The 23,253-nt window shown below is 38.3% G+C and overlaps 1 protein-coding gene across 7 annotated transcripts in view; it reads right to left on the reverse strand.

Annotated features, from left to right (window-relative positions):
- The window catches only part of LOC124544845 (serine/arginine repetitive matrix protein 1), a 145,038-nt gene that overhangs the window by 730 nt on the left and 121,055 nt on the right, over positions 1–23,253 (reverse strand). For 6 of the 7 annotated variants that reach the window (XM_047123556.1, XM_047123555.1, XM_047123552.1 and 3 more), the window contains 6 exons: positions 21,671–21,808; positions 21,058–21,158; positions 20,179–20,427; positions 16,435–16,573; positions 4,863–5,024; positions 270–386 (listed from right to left, as the gene is read on the reverse strand). In XM_047123556.1, the coding sequence (XP_046979512.1) occupies positions 270–386; positions 4,863–5,024; positions 16,435–16,573; positions 20,179–20,427; positions 21,058–21,158; positions 21,671–21,808 (906 nt within the window). The remainder of the gene's footprint in view (positions 1–269; positions 387–4,862; positions 5,025–16,434; positions 16,574–20,178; positions 20,428–21,057; positions 21,159–21,670; positions 21,809–23,253) is intronic. The other variant, XM_047123554.1, reaches the window with a different exon arrangement.

Consider the following 23,253-nt stretch of genomic DNA (forward strand, 5'->3'; position numbering starts at 1 on the left):
TAAATTGGAATATGTCAATCGACTCATTAAATTTAATTTTTAATGGCATGAAGGAAAAGTTGTTTCAGTACAATTTGACTAGTTCCACAGCTCTCCTTTATGATGGAAACCATGTGTGAATGATTAAAAAATCTTTACTTATTTCTTTCAATGTGCAATTCGAGTACTCCAGCTCAATCATTTTCCAAGAAAAACGAAATTTCGTGTAACTTTATCATGCTACATATATTTAGGGTGTGCCAATCACGACTTTCGGATGAAGTACTCACGGCATCACTTTCCTCCATCTTGCGTTTCTTGTGCTTCTTGTGTTTTTTGTGTTTCTTATGCTTTTTGTGCTTCTTGTCTTTCTTCTTCTTCTTCCCCTCCACTTCAATGTCACTATTCTGTTGACACGAAACAGCCACATCATAAACACTATTGTCGTATAAGTCATCTCCAAAAAGACATAAAAAGCAGAACAATATTGCAAAAAAAACACACACAAAAAATTAATTTTTAAATGATAATGGTAAATGACAAATGAAAACAGTGGCATTAATAAATTAGCCAACCTAAATTTTCAAAATATCCCACACCCAGAAGGGCCAATCTCATGAATAATACCTAGTTTAATAAGCCATGGCAGCAAAATGCTAACACGAATTCTTTACAGATGAATGGAAAAACTGGTAGAAGCTGACCTCGGGGAAGATCAGTTTGGATTCCGTAGAAATGTTGGGACACGTGAGGCAATACTGACCCTACGACTTATCTTAGAAGAAAGATTAAGGAAAGGCAAACCTACGTTTCTAGCATTTGTAGACTTAGAGAAAGCTTTTGACAATGTTGGCTGGAGTACTCTCTTTCAAATTCTGAAGGTGGCAGGGGTAAAATACAGGGAGCGAAAGGCTATTTACAATTTGTACAGAAACCAGATGGCAGTTATAAGAGTCGAGGGGCATGAAAGGGAAGCAGTGGTTGGGAAGGGAGTGAGACAAGGTTGTAGCCTCTCCCCAATGTTATTCAATCTGCATATTGAGCAAGCAGTAACGGAAACAAAAGAAAAATACAGAGTAGGCATTAAAATCCATGGAGAAGAAATAAAAACTTTGAGGTTCTCCGATGACATTGTAATTCTGTCAGAGACAGCAAAGGACCTGGAAGAGCAGCTGAATGGAACGGACAGTGTCTTGAAAGGATGATATAATATGAACATCAAGAAAAGCAAAATGAGGATAATGGAATGTAGTCGAATTAAATCAGATGATGCTGCGGGAATTAGATTAGGAAATGAGATGCTTAACACTTTAGAGATGAGCGACGTAGCTCCTACATTGGTCCGACAGTACCCCAAAAAGACGATCGACGTAGCTCCTACGTCGGCCGATTATCAGCGATGGTAACGACTCCCAGCGCATGACTTTCATATTCTGTAGGTCTAAAAGTACTCTCTGGTTATCCTAGTACCAAGAAAAAAATATAGATGGCAGCAAATGTCACTGTTGGAGGTGGTACAGGAGTATATTTTGAGTAATTTGCTTTGCCGCGCTCACGCTTGACTACAACAGGTGCGCGGCAGTTCGAAACTTTAGATTGTTGTTGGCTGATAGCTTTGCACTTTATTTTCGTCATGGCTTTGTGAGATGAAGAAATAGAGTTTTTATTGAACAATAGTGGTTCAGAATTAGATGAAGAAATTGCAGATTTTGACATTAGTGATGGTAAGCTATTTTTTGTCTGAATTTTCCGTAATTCTGTGGTTTTATTCCTGGTCAGGAAAAAGACAATTTTTACGAATTTTCTTATAGATGAAAACGGCCCCTCGGACGGTGATCCATCAGGAAGACCTGAAGATGAGGCTGTTGACATCGTTGTGACAACAAACACAACTGGTCATTGCAATTTGCCATATTCTTCTGGCCAGTGGACAGGTGACGATACAATCACTCCCCAGCTTACTGTTTTTTCTGAATCCTGTGGAATTCAAGATGGGATTGACCAACATTCTTCAGTGTTTGATTGTTTCACGTACTTTTTCGATGAAGAACTGGCGAGATTGATCAAACGAGAGACAAACCGCTACGCTAGAATGACAATAGAGACACTAAGTGCTACAGGAAAACTGAAGCCTCAGTCAGAGTGGCGTAAGTGGACAACAGTGAAACTCAATGAACTGTATAAAGTTTTTAGTATTATTTTGCATATGTGCCTAGTCAAGAAACCAAATCTGTCTGACTACTGGTCAACAAATCCTGTGTTGCAGTCCTTATTTGCAGCGAAGTTTCTGCTAAGAGATAGATTTTTGTCAATTCTACGAATGTTACATCTCGTAGATAATGTAACATATATTCCTAAAAACCAGGTAGGTCACGATCCTATTCATAAGGTAAGACCTATATTCGACAGATGCGTGACCCAAAGTGGAAAGGCTTACAAGCCAGGCGAAAATATTACTACAGAAGAAGGAATTTGCCCTTTTCGTGGTAGACCGAGTTTTGGAGTGTATATGAAAAATAAGCCTAGTAAATACAGCTTAAATTTTTTTATGATATGTGAAAGTGGGTATGTCCTGAACTGTGAAATTTATTCTGGGAAACAGTCTAATGCCGATTACAGCATTTTACATATTGTAGACAGATTGTGTCATTCGTTTCATAATAAAGGTCACACATTATACATGGACCGATTTTACACCAGCCCTGATTTACTGCATTATTTGTGGGGAAAAGAACTAAGGCAGTTGGTACTGTGCGGAAAAATAGAAAAGGACTACCAAGGGATCTCTTTGGGAAAAAAAAAAAAAACAACTTTCGTTTCACAGACAATATCACTTACTGTTTGTAAAACGGAAGGACAACAGAGACGTTTTCTTTTGACAACAAAGCATAAAATGACGGCAACAACTGTCAGTGTAGAAACTAAATTTGGAATGGTGGAAAAAATGAAGCCAGACTGTGTTTTCAACTACAACAGTAAAAAAGCTGGTGTGGATCATAGCGACCAGCTAATAGCATACTATCCTTTTGAACGAGGAAAAAAAAAAGTGGTGGAAAAAAGCTTTGTTTCACATTTTCATGCTCATGACTGTAAATTCATACATTTTGTACAAAACATCACGAAATACAAGCAAACATCTGGTTGAATACATTACAGAGTTAGCAGAGAACTTGGTTCACAAAGGTGGCCTCTTAGACTCCTGCACTTCTCAGAATAGTTCATCCATCAACAGTCTAAGCGGAAGACATTTTCCAAAATTAATTCCACCCACAAAATTGTCTAAGTGGCCTCAGAGAAGGTGCAAAGTATGCGTCGAAACAAGCAAGGCCAGATATGGTAAAGTTTCACGGAAAGACACGCAATATTATTGTGAAACCGGTGACGTAGGGCTTTGTTTTCCAAAATGTTTTGAAATATTTCATACAAAAGCCAATGTAACTGTGTGATTATTAATAAAATAAAAGTTCATATTTCAACAGTTATTCATTTAAAACTAACAACTTTAATCCTATGTCCCTTAGAGGTCCTAAAACCTAAAAAAAAAATTTTTTTTTCACTGTGAAAACAGCATACTCTCAAATTAATATAGAACCCTTGTCACTAACATGAATGTTTATTTCTTTGCAGTACTCTGAAGGGAATGGACGTAGTTTTTAAATGCAAAAGAGCAATCTATTTTCTGGGGTATAGAATCAGCTGTAGAAAATTCATAAAAACTGTGAAATCGCTCAGTACCAGCCGGTTGAGCATCCACACTCGCGCTCAGTCCTGAAAGTGTTAAAGTAGTAAATGGGTTTTGCTATTTGGGGAGCAAAATAACTGATGATTGTTGAAGTAGAGAGGATATAAAATGTAGACAGGCAATGGCAAGGAAACCGTTTCTGAAGAAGAGAAATTAGTTGACATGGAATATAGATTTAAGTGTCAGGAAATAGTTTCTGAAAGTATTTGTGTGGAGTGTAGCCATGTATGGAAGTGAAACGTGGACGATAAATAGTTTAGACGAAGAGATTAGAAGCTTCTGAAATGTGGTGCTACAGAATAATGCTGAAGATTAAATGGCTAGATCACATAACTAATGAGGAGCCACTGAATAGAATAGGAGAGAAGAGAAATTTGTGGCACAACTTGACTAGAAGGGACCGGTTGGTGGGGCATATTCTGAGGCATCAAGGGATCACCAATTTAGTATCGGAGGGCAGCATGGTGGGTAAAAATCATAGAGGGAGACTAAGAGGTGAATTCACTAAACAGATTCAGAAGGATGTAGGTTGCAGTAGGTACTGGGAGATGAAGAAGCTTGCACAGGATAGAGTAGCATGGAGAGCTGCATCAAATCAGTCTCTGGACTAAAGACCACAACAACAACATTCTGCATGATCTGTGCAACACCCCCCTCCCCTTCTCTCTACCATGAAACTTTGTGGGGGAAATAAGTTTAATGAAAGCAATTACTTATATATAATTTGACAATACATCCATAGCTTTGTGCTGTTGGCAGTGAATGTGTTAATAATGTGGACTTTAAGAGAGGTATTCTGTTTGATCCACCAAATGAAACACACAGAACTTAAAACATATAAACAAATGGTTTGCTAGACCTAGTAGATTTTAAATTTACTTCAATGAAAACAAACAACTTCATGAAATCTAAATTCAGTTAACGTCATCTCTATATCACTCTAAGAAATTTTCTTGTTCTAACAAATTCATCTTGCTCCAGCCTGTTTTAGTTCAGACTTTTCAAAACCTGTAGCATTTACTACTTATTAGTACCACCACCAATTCATAATTCACAGTCTTCGGGAATTTAAAATATACACTATTTAAACAGGAAATGCGTGCAATGTCATGTCTTTTATGAACTCTGTGAAAACCCTTACCATATCAGACTCACTACTAGATTCTTTCTGTTTCTTCTTTTTCTTTTTCTTTATCTTGATTTCTTCCTCTGAAGTTGAAACAAGCCTTTTCTTTTTTGACACTTTCTCTCTTTCTTCAGCAGAGTCCTCTGATCCAGATGTCTCTTGCTTTTTAACGCGTTTCTGTAACAGAATAATACAAAATATGAATATTGTTTTCCCAATTTTCAAACAGGTTTGAAAGAAAAATGTGTCTACAGCAGTAAATGTGAACTTGAAAAAAGTATCTTCACCTGAAGATGTTAACAGTGTGTGCTTGAATTCATGATAGTTTTATCACTATTTGTAACTGTAACAGCAAATATTTAAAACAGTGAACTGAAAATATAGAGGATGATTGGTGGCCAGAACAGTTTTGCATAATTCATAGTAGCTTGCATTTGTTGCTCAATAAACCACTGTTCTTGATGAGCACTATATGGTGCATCAAGTATGAGACACTAAGCAGCTGTTGTCTCTGGTCTCTTTAGGTGGAGCTGGAGCACCTATGCAGACAATACATTCCCACTTGCCTGGTATGTTCTAGTGTGCTTTCAATCACTGAACCCACATTGTTGGGGATCATCTTTCTCCACCTTCAAGTGTATCTCCCTTGGAATGCATTTCCACCAAAATCACCTTATACATTCGTGGACACAGTATAAAAGGTATCCTCTTCTAAGAGCTGGCACATGGGTTATCTCCGGTGCTTTGGTATATATTTTTTATTTTATTTTTGGAATATGTACAAGCATTAGCCGAAACACGTGTGGTTCATATGATGTTTCACACAACACCCAGCATCAATAGAAGAACACTTTTCTTTTTGTTACAAATGCAATGGTTTTGGAGATGCACATTTTAAGTGCTCATACAATAGAACAGTCTCGAATTAGTCCAGCATAATATTCATCTTGATTATGTGAGTTAACTGTACTTTAGGAGTGACCGACAAAAACTGCACTATCTTGTGTGTCAGCCAGAGCCATGCTGCCTGTCTGCTGTCTCCAAACATCAGCGCTACTCAGCTTTATCTACAGTATTAGTGCTGTACTGCTTGTCATAGTCATGTTCATTAATTATCTAGGCCTAACTCTGCGAGGAGACATCTACATACATTCTACACAAGCCATTATATGATGGCCACCCGAGGGGTACCTTATACCACTACTAGCCACTCCCTTTCTTGTTTCACTCGCAACTGGAAGAATGGAGGAACAACTGTTTTGATATGTTTCCACATATGTCCTATTTTGTCTTGTTCCATCTTCACGATCCTTATGCGAGTTGTACGTCTGTGGCCGTAGAATCATTCTGTAGTCTTTTGCAAATGCCAGTTCTCTAAATTTTTTAATAGTGTTTTGTGAAAAGAAAACCTGCTTTCCATTTCAGTTCATCCAGCATTTACATAATACTTGCATGCTGACCGAACCTACCAGCAACAAATATAGCAGTATGTTCCTGAATTGTTTTAACATCCTCCTTTAATATGACCTGGTGGGATTCCCAAACACACTAGTAGCACTCTGGAATGGATAATGCAAGTGTTCTGTACACAGTCTCCTTTGTAGCTCAGCTACACTTTTGCGGAATTCTGTCAATAAACCAAACTCTACCATTCGCTTTCCTTACAATCAACTTTGTGTGTTCATTCCATTTCCTGTGACTCTGCAACATTAAACCTAGATATTCAATTCACGCTGACCATGAAAAGCAGCACACCACTAACACTTTATTTCAACATTACAGGACTGATTTTCCTACTCACCTGCTTTAACTTACATATTCCCACTTTTAGAGTAAGCTACCATTCATCATAAACAATAGAAATTCTGTAAAAGTCATCCTGTATCATCCTACAGTCCCGTATACTACACTGTCATCAGCAACAGTGACAGATACTATACCCGGGCCACTGAAACATTGCACTTGACGTTTGCGTATGAAGTTGGCAGCGTAACAGAGTAACAAGTGAAGAACCATAGGCGCTAGGCGTTCAGCGTGGGGCGCCAGCCAATCACAGCGCAGTGAGCACTGCTGTTACTCACGTGCTGTGACGTCAAAGTTCCCGCGTTGCCGGCTTTGTTTAGTGAATGTGTGTACAACGTGAATTGTATGTTGTTTACCGTGTGTTTTCATTGTACTGTGTGCTATATCGTTGTGACTTTTGTTACGTTGTGAGTGTACGTACTTGGAAAATGCCACCGAAAAGACTTCGTCTCCTAGTGACAATCCTTTGCGTCAAGGGGTGCCGCTAAACAGCCAGGCACTGGAGTTACTGCGCAGAACTCTTGAGTTTTACAAGCAGGAGAAAAACTACGTAAGCATTCATGGACAGCCATCAATTCCTGCCGACAAAGTGGTGGAACGTACGTCGAAAACTCTTGGTGTTAGTGCAAGAACCGTAGTAAGTAAGGGAGTATTACTACAAAACTTGGAAGATACTGAAGTGAGCCGTAATGATTCCGAGCTGTCTGGATCAAATAATACATTTCTATCAACCCCGGGAAAGAAGAAAAAGCGGCCTAGTCCTATCACAGATTCAGATTCTTTCCAGACTGATGCAATTCGTAGACATGTTTATGCTTACTACAGCAGAAAAGAGTATCCGACTGTAGCTAAGTTATTAATCTCTTTAAAAGAAAGTGAACTCTTCAGGGGTGGTAAAACATCACTAAAAATTGTGCTAAAAATATGGGTTTCCGTTACAAAACGCTAGCCGGACACAAAGTACTGTTAGAGGGGGCACATATTATTACCGCTCGTAGCATATTCTTGCACAAAATTGTGGGCAGAGACATTCATTCCATAATTTGGCTAGACGAAACGTGGGTTAATGCCAGGAAAGCTGTCAGTAAATTTTGGACGGATAACACATCCAGCAGTAGTGGCCTCAGCCGACGGGAAGAGGAGCTCGATTAATTGTGGTCCATGCAGGCTCCTCCAGTGGTTTTGTCCCTGACGCACTTTTAGTTTTTAGATCAAAAAAGACTGGTGATTACCATGAAGATATGGATCACACACGATTTGTTGAGTGGTTCAGGAACCTTTTAAAACAATTTCCTGTCCCTACAACAATTGTAATGGACAATGCTCCATATCATTCGGTGATACAGAACAAAGCCCCAACCACAAATGATCGGAAAGAAGTTATGGTGCAGTGGTTACAGGCTCGAAATATTGCAGCGGATATGAGTATGACAAAGGTTCTGATATATTCTCTTGTTAAAGAAAATAAGCCTACGACACCTACATATGTAGTAAACGAAATTGCCAAGGAGCAGGGTCATACTGTAATAAGGCTGCCACCATATCACTGCCATTTCAACCCTATTGAGTTAATATGGAGTGATGTAAAAATGTATGTAAGGAACAACAAGGCCTTTACAATAACAGAGGTGGAAAAGCTGTTGCGTGAAGCTCTTGTGACTGTGGATGCAGCCTCATGGAGAAAAAAAAGTAGAGCACATCGAGAAGCTTATACGAGCAGCACAGACAATAGAAGGCATTATCAGTGGCCATGAACAATTAATGATTTGTCTTGCTGAAGACGACGATGAAGACTGTTTTGGCGATGAATCAGACAACAGTGACGATAGCGAGCTGGATGGAATTGCGCCATTATCGCTGTAAATTGGTGAGTGAAAAATTACTAATATTGGTTATTTATTGCAATCTCGCTTATTGTTTATTTTGTAAACTACGTAAATTATTGATTTTAAAGTACCAGACGTCAGATGCTTGTTTTTTGTATTTCTTTGCTCCTTTATTGAAAGTGTGTGCATTGTTATGCTTTTACGTGCATTATTATACGGTTGTTTACTTCCTGTCATTGTAGTACAACTAAAAACGAGTTTTTATATGCACTGTAATTGCTCAATCGCTTGCATTTACGAGACGGGACGGGAAACTATCGTCTGCTGTGTGTATAGAGGCTGCTGTTGCAACATTGCTATTACAGTATAGCCAACCTAACTAGACAAAAAGCGAACTGTCAAGTGCAATGTTTCGCCGGCGGGGGTATACTCGTCCTATCCATCAGGTCATTTATGTACACAGAGAACAAGAGCAATCCTATCACGCCTCCATGGGACACTCCTGATGATACTCTTGTCTCTTATGAACACTCGCTGTCCAGGATATGTACTGGGTTCTACTACTAGAAAGATCTTCAAGCCACTTACATACCTGGCAACCTATGTGTTCTGTATTACTGGATCTTCGTTAACAGTCTGCAGGGTGATACCGTTTCAAACACTTTCTGGAAATCTAGGAATGGAGTCCTTCACCTATGGTTTGCATTGTTTGAAGAATGCACAAGCTGAGTTTCATGCAAGAAATGCTTTCCAAATCTGTGCTGATTTGTGACCAGAAACTTATCTGCCCCAAAACTTTATAACACCGTAATCCCTATTTTATGTTTTCATGTGGTGCCGACTTCAAAAACACAAACTGAGGAAAATGCAGAACCAAGGAAAACTTTAAAACTCTCAAAATAATAACAAAAACTTATGTTATTGGCATATACGATTAAAAATTGTCTCAAACACGTTGAATAAAATCCCTATTAGTGAAAGAAATTAAAAGTACAATTCTATGTTATACAATAACCTGTAGTAATGAATTTCATCAGTTCTTAAATTATCACAGATCTGTAACATACAAGGCAATCAAGCCATTTTCTGACATACTATAATGACATCACAATTTCTTAGAGATCTTTCCTTTGTGCTCACCACAAAAAAGCAAAAACTGATGAACAGGGTGAATTAAACCAAAAACCAACAAATACAATGAAATATATTGGAAGCTTACATGTGGGGGTGCATTTTCCTTCTGTAGTCAATGGCAGTGCAGCATACTCTGGCGATGCAAGTGCAGTGACCTCTAGTGTATTGCTTGTACAACTTTACCTTGTTCATTGTGCTTAAGTGGTTGAAGTGGAGCGTCCTGCACTACTGCCAATACGCACCATTTCCTCTTTGAACTGAGCATTCGCTGTAGTGTAAACACAGCAAGTTTTGTGAAATCATGTATATACACATGTTTTCCTTCACATGTGGTACTTATTTATACCAATGAATATGAAATAAATTTAAGCCTGCTGTGATTTCAGTGCTTCTCTGTCCCAGCAATCCATTACATTTATAACAATCTGCCTGCCATCATAATGCATTAAACACCATAGAGGACTGCAACAAATACGTCCTGTTACTCATGGTGCCACACACAACAAATGGAGTAGTGTACATTGGCTGCAGTTGGTAGAGCCATAATACATTCTGCATTTGACAGGCTCTGCGCAGAACTACTGTAGGTAAAATTAATACATGGGAGTGAAGGGCGTAGGAGGCCACCTATGTAAATTACACCTAAGTGGAAGCCACAGTCACTTCATTTGCTATACACTGTTCACATCAACTGTACTTTGGAACAAGTCGCCAAGTAAGCTGGCTCTTTATCACTCTGTGTGTTAGAAGCCACTGCATTAGTGTGACAGCACCATGCTATACAGCTACTGGCTGCAGTTGGAAAACAAACATCTGAGGTGTTGTAATCTGGCAGTTTACACTGTATTTCACAGTTTTCATTTCACCATGTAGCCTGTAAATTTTTGCTATTTTCAAAGTGAATGTAAACTGAAACTACACATTTTAAGCTATAATTTGTGGCAGCAATGTGTTAGGAAATGCCTCAATTCCTCATACATCATACGCAAAAATGGTAGTTTTTTTTCAATTACATACCATACAGTATTACTATAGCAGCAAAACCCACTTTTTTTCCCTAAGAGGTCTATTATACAACGTAAAATTTTGAAATTTCTTTCTTGTTTATTCATGGATTTGCAATTTTGTTATGTCATTTGATGTTATGAGTGCTGGTAAAATTGCTAACTAGGAGGAGAAAAATGAAATGCTCACACAAACTGACTTACAGTTTCTGTGCTGGCTTATATTTCATAATCCAGTACTTTAGAAATTTTGAATGTTTCATAGGCTAAGGTCTGTGAACTTGTTACATAGTGCGCTAAACAAAGTGGTGAGCTCATTTTAAATGCGTTGGTGTGGTATGGTGGCTGCGTTAGCTGTTGGGTGATGAAACGAGTTTTTGGCCAGTAGGAGCTGCCTAGCCAGAAATGGCTGATGTTTCCTTGAAGCATATTCTTCGAGACTCAGTGTTTCAGGTTGACGATTGATATTGTTGCTGAATATAGTGCATCGAAAATACAAGCATAAAGGCGAGACTGAGTTAAAGTGGCCCAACAAAAGTTGGCGGCTGGGCCCCTCCATCACGTATTGGCTTAGTCTGGAACACTTCATGTCGACTGTCCTGTTTTTCCATTGCTGCCACAGTGAAGCTAAATACAAGCTGCGTTAGCAATGCTGGTTGTGGATTATGTCAGTATTTCCTCTCCCATGCACCTCTCCACAATGGCCTAGAACATTCCCTTAACTCCATCACCAACCACAGTGTGAACTGTTTGTCTTTTGTGACACTTATAACTCGTTCAGTCATATTAAATGTCAAGACAAAGAAAATGGGAGGAAGCCAAGCAAGACGTCAAATAAGAACGCAGAATCGAAGTAAACCTTACCTAGGAAGAAACATAAAATGGGAATTTTTAGCATTGATCTTATGAGTTTTTCGCAGGGCCTACAAATTTACGGCATAGAATTGAGGGAGGGGGGGTCGAAGTACCAATGTATATTCTAACTTCGAATATGTACAAGACTGGCACTGCTAAAGAACTTGTTATTCTCTGTGTTTTGCTGTCCCTGTGACTACAAATTGTTATACTGAATCTCTGACTAGGTTAATTTTGGATTGTTGTATTGAATGTGTACCTTTCATAGAATGTGTGTCTCCTTATCTCGAATGACAGAAAGGTGTAGAGCATGCTTCCATGACACTGCCAACTGCTTCTAGAATTTGTTTTAAGTGCTTCTTAACATGGCAATATATCATACACTTACTTGGATCAGGCATTCTAGAAAGGAAGGATGGAGTTTTGTATCAACCCACTGATGTCATTAAAGTGCTAAGTCAGCCCACGAAGTATGGGAGAGGTAATCCATTGTGGCTTACTGAAGAATCGCACAGTTATTTGACTAATGTTTCAAAAATACAACTCTGGTATATTTACCACAGTGACAAGCTGTTTGTTGGGCGCCTTCGTAGTATTATTTATTTAGTAAAAACTGTGACATTACAATCACACATCGCTTTGCTGCTGCTGCTGCTGTTGTTGTTGTTGTTGTTGTTGTTGTTGTCTTCAGTCCAGAGACTGGTTTGATGCAGCTCTCCATGCTACTCTATCCTGTGCAAGTTTCATCATCTCCCAGTACCTACTGCAACCTACATCCTTCTGAATCTACTTAGTGTATTCATCTCTTGGTCTCCCTCTACAATTTTTACTCTCCACACTGCCCTCCAATACTAAATTGGTGATCCCTTGATGCCTCAGAATATGCCTACCAACCGATCCCTTCTTCTAGTCAAGTTGTGACACAAATTTCTCTTCTCTCCAATTCTATTCAATACCTCATCATTAGCTTTGCTACACTAACTGAATGTCATAACCGTATTTTCTTAACTTTGCTTTGAAGCAGGGAAACAAATAGCTAATGGCTTCTGAGGAAAGGTTCTGAAGTGAGTCAGAGCAGTTGCACTGCGAAAAGCCTAGGTGGTCTTGGTGCTTTGAACACTGCGCTGTTTCCAGAGCGCTGTGGATTCACCGAACTGCTTGGCCAAAGCTGGCTTTGTTCCCTTGTTGGCCGATGGTCTGGGCCAGCGATATTCGAGCACAGTGACCGCAGGTGCTCTGAGTATAGATATGTGATAAATCTGTGAATGCTGTACGCTGATGCAAATCTGTGGAACACAATTTTATCATCCAAAATTTCTGACTTTTACATTCCGAATGTTGTCAGCAGCACTGGTTGTGTGGTGCAAAAGTCTAAGTCAATGAGTGCCAACACAGCAAATACAGTGTACCAACCACTGGTTAGTTCATTTACATACAATAAGAGATGGTGGAAATGTTTTGACAGGAACGTAGAGCAGACAAGGAGATGGTGTGGATGTGTGCCACCAAGAGGTCATTCACTGTACAGTGAAACCCTTCTTTTACATTTTCGTGCAGTCCAGACTTAAAAAATGCAAAACTGAGTAAAATGCAGAATTGAGGGGAATGTTAAAACCCCCAAAATATGAGCGTGAACACATGTAACTGGGATTTATGATTAAAAACGGCAATCCCCTCCAATACTTTGTATATAATCTGTCTATACGAAAGAAATTAAATGTAAAATACAACGTTTATACAATAATTTGTGGGATTTAATTTCATCAATTCTTAAAAAATCGCAGTGTAACAGCTAGTAAAAACTATCAAAAAATTGGAGTTGGTATCTGGGTACAAGGTAATAGAGCTGTTTTCCAACATGCTATGACCACAAACGGTAATTCCTGCACTTCCAGATGCCAGTGTGGTGGTGCCTCATCCTATTGGTAAATGAAGATGTTCAAATTAGTCTCCAACTGTGGGAAAAGAAAGCTCTCAAGCATATCAAGATACGTGCTTTCTGTAACAGTGTTCTCGGCAAAGAAAAATGGACCAAATACCTTTTCCCGCAACAATGCACAAAACACATTAAATTTTGGAGCCTTTCTCATGTTGTTCAACCTCCTGTGGTTGTTTCGTACCACCTATTGTCACATTATAACGCTTCACCTTTCCATTTAAATGGAATGTTGCCTCGTCACTAAACACTAAGCATAGAAGGAAATTGTCATTCTCCGTCTTGCCTAGAACAAAATTACAGAACTCCACACAATGCTGTTTGTCACCTTCACGAAGAGCTTGCAGTAGATGAATTTTGTATGGTTTCATGTGTAAACGTCGACGCAACACATGCCAGATGGATATCAGGGGCACGTTGAGCTGTCAAGGTACGTGGCAAATGGATTTCTGTGAACTCCTTGTGAAACTACAGAGGACGCATTCGACATCTGTGTCAGACTCTCGGGGACGGCCTGGCGATTTGCCTTTACACAAACAATCTGTTTCTAGGGACTGTTGTTCATGCCATCGTCTAATGCTCTGGGATGTAGGAGGATCCACACCATACCTAGTAAGAAAGTCACACTGAACATTTATTACTGACCCGCACTGTGGAAAACATAGAACACAAAATGCTTTCTGTTGTCCATTTTTACTAGAACTGAACTTGGCACACACTGCTGTTACCTCGAGAGTTTGCTCTTTCCAACAGTATGTTGTTCACACACATATCTCAAATAACATAATAGTTATGATTTTTTAAAATTGATGATTCACTTTGATACACCTTGTATAAATGTAAGGTTGTATACTTGCCCTCTGCTGATGAGGTAGCAATGAACTATTCTTGATTGGTGATCAATTTTTCATCTATTAATATTATTTTTAACACCAACTGTTGTATCCTGGGGAAAATCTTTTTAGTTTAGTTTCCCTCTAATATGCTTCTGCAACTCTACAGTGACTAGAAAGGGAGAAAGTAACTAGTTTTTTCATTTTTAAATCATGCACAGCTGTAATCACGTCCACTGCAAATAAAGCTGGAACTAAGGTACTCTTAAAACAGCTGAAAAATGCTTCTATTGAAGCACAAAAAATGTGAATTATGTTTCTGTTTATTTAAAAGACTGACTGAAATGTAAGGCACCAGATACCTTCCTCAGCACCTTTAATGTTCCCAAACATTTTAGGATGACAACACTTAAGCATGCAGCTGATCTAACTTCCACAAGCTCCCCAAAACTCTAACTCATTCACATCCACTAGTCCGTCACTGCAAGTCTCTCATAACCATCCATTCCCAGTTGCCCTGTCTCACTCGCTCATCCAGCCAAACTCGATGACATCATCTCTTTGTGTCTGTCATTGTCTCCCGTCTCCTTCCTACTGCCGCTGCCCTTTCTTCTGTCATTGTCTCTCTCTTCCTCACTGTCACTGCCATATATTCTTGTCTCTCATTATCACTGGCTCTCCCTCCGTACATTTTCTCCTTCTCTTTATTCCCATCCCACTGGCACTGCATCCACTCTTTTCTTTTCTTTCACAGTCAAGTATGTTCCAGTGCCACTGTGCCATCATCTTTCTCAAACACTGCCACTATCTCCTTCACTCTTTCTATAACAAAACTACTGTTTACTACCTTCTCGTATTTATAACTTTTCTGTCTCTTTGTTGCTGCCACTGTATTCTCCTCTTTCAGCATAAAACATGAGAATTTGTTTGCAAGCTACAATTTTTGGGAACATTTTTAATGGTGCTGAGGAAGGTAGAATGAGGAAGCAGGTACCACACTTTTAGTCAGTCTTTTAAACAGGAGCATATTTGCTTTTCTTGTGCTCCAACAGGAGCATTTTTCCATTGGTTCAATTCTTTTCCCTGCTGCAGCAGGGCCTGTAACACATCTGAAAAGAAATGTATTAATCACTGGATTTTATGTGCAAAAAAAATTTGTGTGTGCTTCACCACTACAACATGGGATTCGCCAAATAACAGAGATACTTTACAGCATATTACCCTGTGCTACATAATTTTATATCTATAAACTACACTTTTGCCTTACACCAGATTTTTCTTGCGTTTTTTTTTTTTTTTTTGTGTGTGTACAAGCAGGGTAATTTTTAACCTCTGTATATTGGAAACAGATAAAGATATCTACAAAATTTTCAAGGTTGCTTGAGACCGGATTCTTAGGAATATATCATAAGGATTTCAGTCATTTGCTGTGCATGGCCATTTTGGAATCCCGGGTGTTGGGTCACTGGTGACAGTGCAAATATAATAAAAAGTCCCTTATTAAGGGGTTTTCTGTGAAACTACCCATGAATTAATGGTGCCTCCCGAAGTCCCATCAAGCCCACTGTAGATCACATCAAATGCTAGAAGAATCAACCCTTTTGCTCCATTTGCTTAAGCAGGAGGAAGTGAGTAATATTCACAATTTGAGCCTGTACTGTAGGATAGTGACACTAACACGATCCTTCTTCTGAGTATACAAATGGTCCTTGTCCCAAGGGCTATCCAGAACACATCACAAGTAGAACCTGACATGAACACTAGAACATCGTCGCATGCATACCAATATGAGGCACTGTTTCTTCAACAAGCTGGCAAAAACAAATTTTTATGGGTATCTAATTCAATTCTAAATGGAATGCCCAAGTACACAAACATTGTGATCATGCTCAGGTGACCTGAACAAGATTTATGTAAACCTTATAATCCCATTTGTCCTTTCTTTTATCAAACCACCTTTTAACCAGTACAGAATCTGTATCATGATCTACAAAAAATTCTCAAACTTAAAAAATGTCTCACAGACATGTCTACTCTTTTGTGTTTTTGTTATACAGCACAAACTAGAAGGTTTCTTTCCCTCTTACATAAAATTCTAATCTAAAAAGATCACAGAGAGGAACTCAAAACATTGGGATGGCATTCCGAACATTATTTGGAACACCTCATGCCTCGAACCATTATTATTTAACTCACCTCTTGTGATTCCAATTTATTTCTTTTTGGAGATGGAGACTCTGAACTCTGAGAAACATTATGCTTCTTTTCTTCATGTTTCTTTACTTTAGAAGCAATAGGCGACTCGGACCGTTTCCTCACAGTCTTGTGCTCATTGCTGCAAATAAAGTACACTTAAAATTTTAAACATACCTTACTCATCAGAATACCGTCATTAAAATACATATTTAAACAAGTTACTGTCACTACCTAACCAAGCAAAGAAAACGAAAATATGGGATATGAAGTATGAGTAATGCAGAACTGGGACTAAAAAAAGGACAACATACTGTTGTAATCCCTAAAATCTGATTCAGAACTGTTCCTATTTGAAAAAATTTCTGCATCTCAATATCACCTATTTAATAAACAAGTTTTTCTCACCTAAATACTGCAATACAGTTGGTATACATACAGATGATTTCTGCAACACAGCTACAATTAATGGTCACTAACAATCTATACTGATAGCATCTGAGTGCAGATAAATACAACTGATGCACCAAAATATTTTCCATGATACTGCTGTTGTCAGATTTTGTGAATTTCACAGATACACAGTTGAACTTTATGTTTGACACAAATTTGATTATATAGAACAGATGTATGATCAAAAGGTAGTGATGCTTTTCTGTGGTCAAAAGTATGTATGCTATTTATAAGTCATAAGATGATGAAAGACTTTTGTCAGAGGATTTTCAACTATTAACATTGATCAATAATATGGACCAGACCAAAAAGATTTTGTAAATGAACTAAACAAATGGAAATAAAACAAATTTTTTCCTGGGTAGTCAGACAATATGTATTTCTAGTAGAATGTTACAAGCTTAAAACTGATGAAAAATGAAATGACTAATACAAAAACTTAATGAGGCCAATAAAATTTTGCCTGCAACGCCCATACACTGCAACAGCCAGTGAGTCTGAGCTGAAACAAGGAATTATTAGAATAGATGCACCAAAATATAAGCTTATCGTAACTAATCTTTATTCATGGCAGACTATTTTGCAATTTATGGCCATACATTCGAATACAGTTTTGGTGAGAAAGTGAATAAATTTGAATGTCATTTATATTAAAGTGGCTATATTGTACTCAGGTCCAGACTGATGTGACATCCGTATTACGATGTTAGTGAACTGCCTTTTAACTGTCACTGTTTTGATAAGATTGTAAATGATGTAAATATATTGAAAATAATATATTAATTGTAGTATGACAGTAGTTGACAGTTTCACCCTTATGACGCTATATGTTTACAAACATTATGCAGATGAACAGTAATATTATTCTATTAACTAAAATTTGTTACAATTGTCTTTGGTTGTTGCATAATACATTACTTCCGATTTATCCATTTACACGACCTAAAAATTCAATAAAGTTTTTGAGATAGTACTTACGTCTATATTCGGTCTCCTCTTCTTCTTCTTCTGTGGCTCTACAACACATGATGAGTCTTGGTCTCTTCAACTATCTCCTTCCATTTATCCCGGTCCCTTGCTAGTCTTTTCCAGTTCCTGTAGCCCATCTTCTGAATTACTTCTACGACTCTGTCCTCCAACCTAGTTTTCGGTTGACCACATTCTCTCCGTCCACTTGGCTTTCCTCATATCATCTTTTTTGGTATTTCTGTATCATTCATCTGTGCCACATGTCCAGCCCACCTCAGCCTAGATTACTTCACAATTCTTCGAACAGGTTGGACATTGTAGATGGTGTACAACTCACGGTCGTATCTCCTCCTCCAACTTTCCCTTTTGCAAATTTGGCTGATGATTCTCATGAGTATCCTCCTCTCTAATGCATCCAGCGATTCGGCATCCTTTGCTGTCAGAGCCTAGATTTCAGAGGCATACGTACGCACTGGTCTGATCAGTACGGTGTCTCGAAGACAACTTGTTAAGGCGAAATAAGCTTTACTGGCTGCAAAGCTGCAATTAGTTTCTGTTTTATTTCATATGAGGTACCTTTTAGGCTGGTTACAATCGAACCAAGATACTTGAAATCATCAACTATTTCAATGATCTAACTACCCACTGTTATTTTGGCTGGCACGTTCTCCCTGTGTGCTTTCCCAGCAGATAGTTGTTTTGTTTTCTGCTCACTGATATTTAGACCAACGTTCCTGCCGGCCTGTTCAAATGCAGTGAATGGTCAAATAGGAAGAAATTTTGACACGAGATATATAAGAAAACATTAAAGAGAGCAAAAATAATCAGTTGAGCTTCTTTTTATATTTGAAAAATCAATCTCACACTGCATATACCACCGAAAATACACTCCAAATTCTTCACCAAATACTAAAATGTTTTGCCATGAATATTCTTGAAGAACTGGAAATCTACATACACACAAGAAAATACAAGAAATATTTAACATGCATACAGAATTTAAACAAAGTACTACCTTAAAAACTTTACTGAGCTCTCAGAACAGGAAAATGGAGAAATCTGAAGTAACATATGCAACAATCAAAGACAATCTTAACAAATTTTAGTTAATAAAATAATATCGCTGTTCAAATGCATAATCTTTGTAAACATATAGCACCGTAAGAGCAGAACTGTTAAACTACCCTTAACTAACATTTATTTTTAATATATTTTGGCCATTTACATTCTCATTTAAACATTGACAGTTGCAAGACAGTTCACTAATGGAGGTAACATTAGTCTAGACGTGAGTACAATATAGTCACTTTAATAAAATGAAATTTACATTTTTCACATCCTCACCAAAATTGTATTCGCAGGTGCTTGACAAAGGCAATAAATGCCGGAACAGTCAATTGTGAACAAAAATTAGTTGTTATAAGAAGCTATTCAAATAATAATGTCATTATCAGACACATATTATGCTGCCGTCCCTAAAGAAAAAGAACTGAAACAAGGTACATGCGTGCAGATGAGGATGCCATCATGTGTTGCCATGTGGCCAATATAGCTCATGTGTGAGTCAATGGTGGGGAAACATGTGGCATGTATGGAAGAGGACCCGCTCACCCCGCATGAAGGTTTGTTTTGTGCCCGCAGTCGACTAAGCAGGTTAATTTTAAAGCAACGTCTTCACTTAATACTACTGTGTCTGTAAACACTAGAAACTTCATCGGGCTAAGGCGGGCTGGATTCTTCATGGCCATGAGCCTCTTTGTGGTCTGCAAGCCTTATATTGGGCAGCCCTGGTATTGTGTACAGCAATATGTTCAGGTCATACAGGTCACTGAATTTGGGGGAGGGGGGGGGGGGGGGGGGGAGGGGGCAGCTTGTAAACACAGCTGATTTTGTTTTGAGAGAGAGAGAGAGAGAGAGAGAGAGAGTTGTAGAGGCTTAGACCACTTATGAATTGCTACAAAAAAGCTTGACCTTTTGGGGAAAAAAAAAAGAAAAAAGAAAGAAGAGGATAAATAAAAATATCTCCTCGCCAAGGGGTAGCAGGAGAAACCACACAAGAGATAATGAAACAAGTGAGCTTTTGGAGCCAATGACTACTCCTCCTGGCAGAAGGGTCGAAAGGAAAAAAACGGCATGAAGGAAAAGGATTGGTAAGGTTTAGGAAATGGGAAAAGTTACCCAAACCCCCCGGTCAGAGAAGACTTAATTGGCAGAATTTTAAAGGTCTATGATGCCTTTTTAACAAACAGCATCTAATAAAAAGTAAAAGCAACTCTGACCAGGCTGCAAAACAATGTACTTCAGTAATTTGCCATTTCACGATACCTGCGTCTACGAGGTGGTGATTCCTCTTCCTGCTGCCTTTCATCTTCCTCTTCATCTATCTCTTCCCTATCGTCATCATCATCATCGTCATCCTCTGGTGGTGGTGGTGAAGAATGCCTTGGAGGGGCAGATCGTTTCTTCTCACGACGAACCTCTGGCGAACAGATTCTTTCTTGTACAGGATGATCAGAGGCAGCATTTGGAGAAAACCTATAACCAGCAGGGCCGACCATCAGCACCTCCCATGTCCTGCCACCACAACATTACAGGAAAAAGAAAATATTGCCAATGCTGTTCATGCATTTCCAAAAATTCCAACATGCAGCCTACAGAATTAGAATAAACCACTCATGAAATAAAATACTAAGAAACAAAACATTTAAACTGAAACTGGTGGATTGTTGTTCAGGTCAAGAGAAGTATAAGGAGAGATCCTTTGTAAAGAATGTGTGTGTGTGTGTGTGTGTGTGTGTGTGTGTGTGTGCATACACACGCATGTTGGAAGAGGGGGAGAGAGGCCGCTTGCTTTTACTTACTGTTAACAATAATTTACGGATAATTATATTCCAATGCTTTTACGGGCATCACATCGGAGGAGGAAGACTTGAAAAATTTTGTTACATGTAAGTCACAATCCTCCCTATTATTATAGGAGAAATAATCCTAGTCCCTTCAAATAGTGAGTACTGCATATCACTCTGCACATTTCATTTTAAGATTCTACGTCCTATGAACACAACCACATACATTTCCAGTATGATGAAAATACAAGCCTATATTTCAAAATTGATCATAATTTTTTATAAACATATCTTTGTTTGTTTGTTTGTGACATAGTGAAAGGAATATTTCAGTACAAGGCACAACAAAAATAATTACCTTCTAGGTTTGTTTTTTGATTTCCTCTCCGGGCTGACTTCATGTTCTCTGCTGGACACCTTCCTAAAAGGGGATGGAGTTCTTGACAAGCTGCGTGAATGCTAGAAGAAAATTTAAGTTTATAGAAATACATAATTATGTTTTCTGAAACATATTAGTACATGTGCACACACACACACACACACACACACACACACACACACACACTTACTCAAAATAATTTTAAGATACTGGTTGTAAAAACCATTTCATATTTCATTTTCTTCAAGAAGCTTTAATTTTCAGTGTGTGGAAAATTTTCAAGTACCTACGCATACAATAGGAAAATGCCCAGTATCATTTCAACTACCAACCAAATGAACACAAAAGCTTATTTCTACTCAGAAAATTCTTTGATATTCCTGATTGAAACTTTTTGACATTACAATTTGTAACATACCAGATGACTGTATCATTTATCTTTAATTGCTCATTGAACAATGCAAACACTAATGCCTTTAATGTCACAAAGGGTTAAAGTTTACTTGAGTGATCAAGAAATTTGCTTTCTTATAAACATTAGTTAATAATCTCCCTGATATTCATCCAACACCATGTCGTGTGTTCATCTTACCTTCCTCTTACGTGCTGCAGGAGATATACTTCGTGACTTAGAATATACAGGGATTGGTTTTTTCCTTCTTTCTTCCTTAATAGGCACAGGAGATGATCGTCGCCTTTCCAGTCTGTCAATGGAACTGTGGTTGCTTCTCTACAATAATAAAAGAATCCTCAATGGTCACACCCTTAACGGCAGATGACGCTTTGCTTATACAGCAGCCAGATTTTACCAGCAACACAACGGTTAAACACAATGATAAATTGAAGTAAAGACATCATAGAAGCTTCCATCCACAACTTTCTCCGTCTCACAATTTTATATCTCTGTATATTTCTGCGTATTCAGCGCAACACTACTCGTTCTTATCCTTAGAGTAGTCATTATGTTGTTGTTTCTTCCTTCCCTTAATACACCCTGACAGTGCTAGACAATCTTGATGAGGCGTACACACATGTGCGTGCATGTTTTATGAAGACTTACCTGGAATTTTGTGGCAAGACAAGAGTTTATGCACATTTAAGGTAATGTTAAAAGTTTAAAATTACATGCGTACCATTAAGAACTGATGAAGATTTTTTATTGATCTTTGATTTTGATTTACATGTAATCTTTCCCATGCTGTGGCAGCTTTTGTGGCAAGGAAGGGAGATCCAGAAGACCAAATTATTTCTCCTGGTACTATGTCCATGCCATTGCTATAGGCACAGAAGTCTCAGCAAAAACTCCATTCGGAAAATTCTGCTGCTGAATGTGCCAAATCATATCAAATTGAAAAGCAAAGCAAAAACACCTCAAAGAAATTTGAATACAGAGCAGTTTTGATGCTTTTTGTACACAGAACTTAATAAATTCAATTACGTATAATCGACAAAATGAATTTCCACATTAGTTGCCCATGGTAATGCCAGATGAAATGTATAAGACATTCGAGATATGAAGGAAAGGCACTAGTGGAAGCTTTTGCTGTAATAGAAATTATGATAACCAGAGAAAAATAGTACAAAATCAATTACTGAGTGTGAGCAGAACAAAGCAACTCTCACACGCTGGAACAACGCTGTAAAATTTATACTGCACATGAAAGGATACAGGGACATTGATAGGTGTGGGGGAACACCTACAGGGCTATCTTCATCCCCTCCAAAATGCCCAAGGTGTTCACTAAAAATATTATCAACCATACAGATATTAACAACAGATTTTAAGCAAGCAAAGGAACAGGCTGGCTTAAGTATTGGATACAGAACAATCAGCCATTCTCAAATAGCAAACAAAATTGTAGACCAGTAGGGGGCAATGAGTATGGCTTAACACTTTGCCTGGGATTTATATTTCGAGGAAGTTGTCTTAATCCTCCGGGAAACAAACCATGGTGTGAACTATATTATTATACTGATATTCAGCAAAGATTTTAAGGAACTGGGAAATCCTGTGAATTTAGTCAGGCAAGGAGATCCCATGCCATCAAAATTATTTAAAATAGTCCTAGCTGAACTTTTCACAGCCTTAAAATTGCGAGAACTGAACAGGAAAATGTATTACTGGAACATACTTGAACCTCATTTTACTGATAGCATTTTACTGTTAACCTCCAC

The sequence above is a fragment of the Schistocerca americana genome, chromosome 8 (genome assembly GCF_021461395.2).
Source record: "Schistocerca americana isolate TAMUIC-IGC-003095 chromosome 8, iqSchAmer2.1, whole genome shotgun sequence".
In the NCBI taxonomy this organism is placed as follows: Eukaryota; Metazoa; Arthropoda; class Insecta; order Orthoptera; family Acrididae; genus Schistocerca; species Schistocerca americana.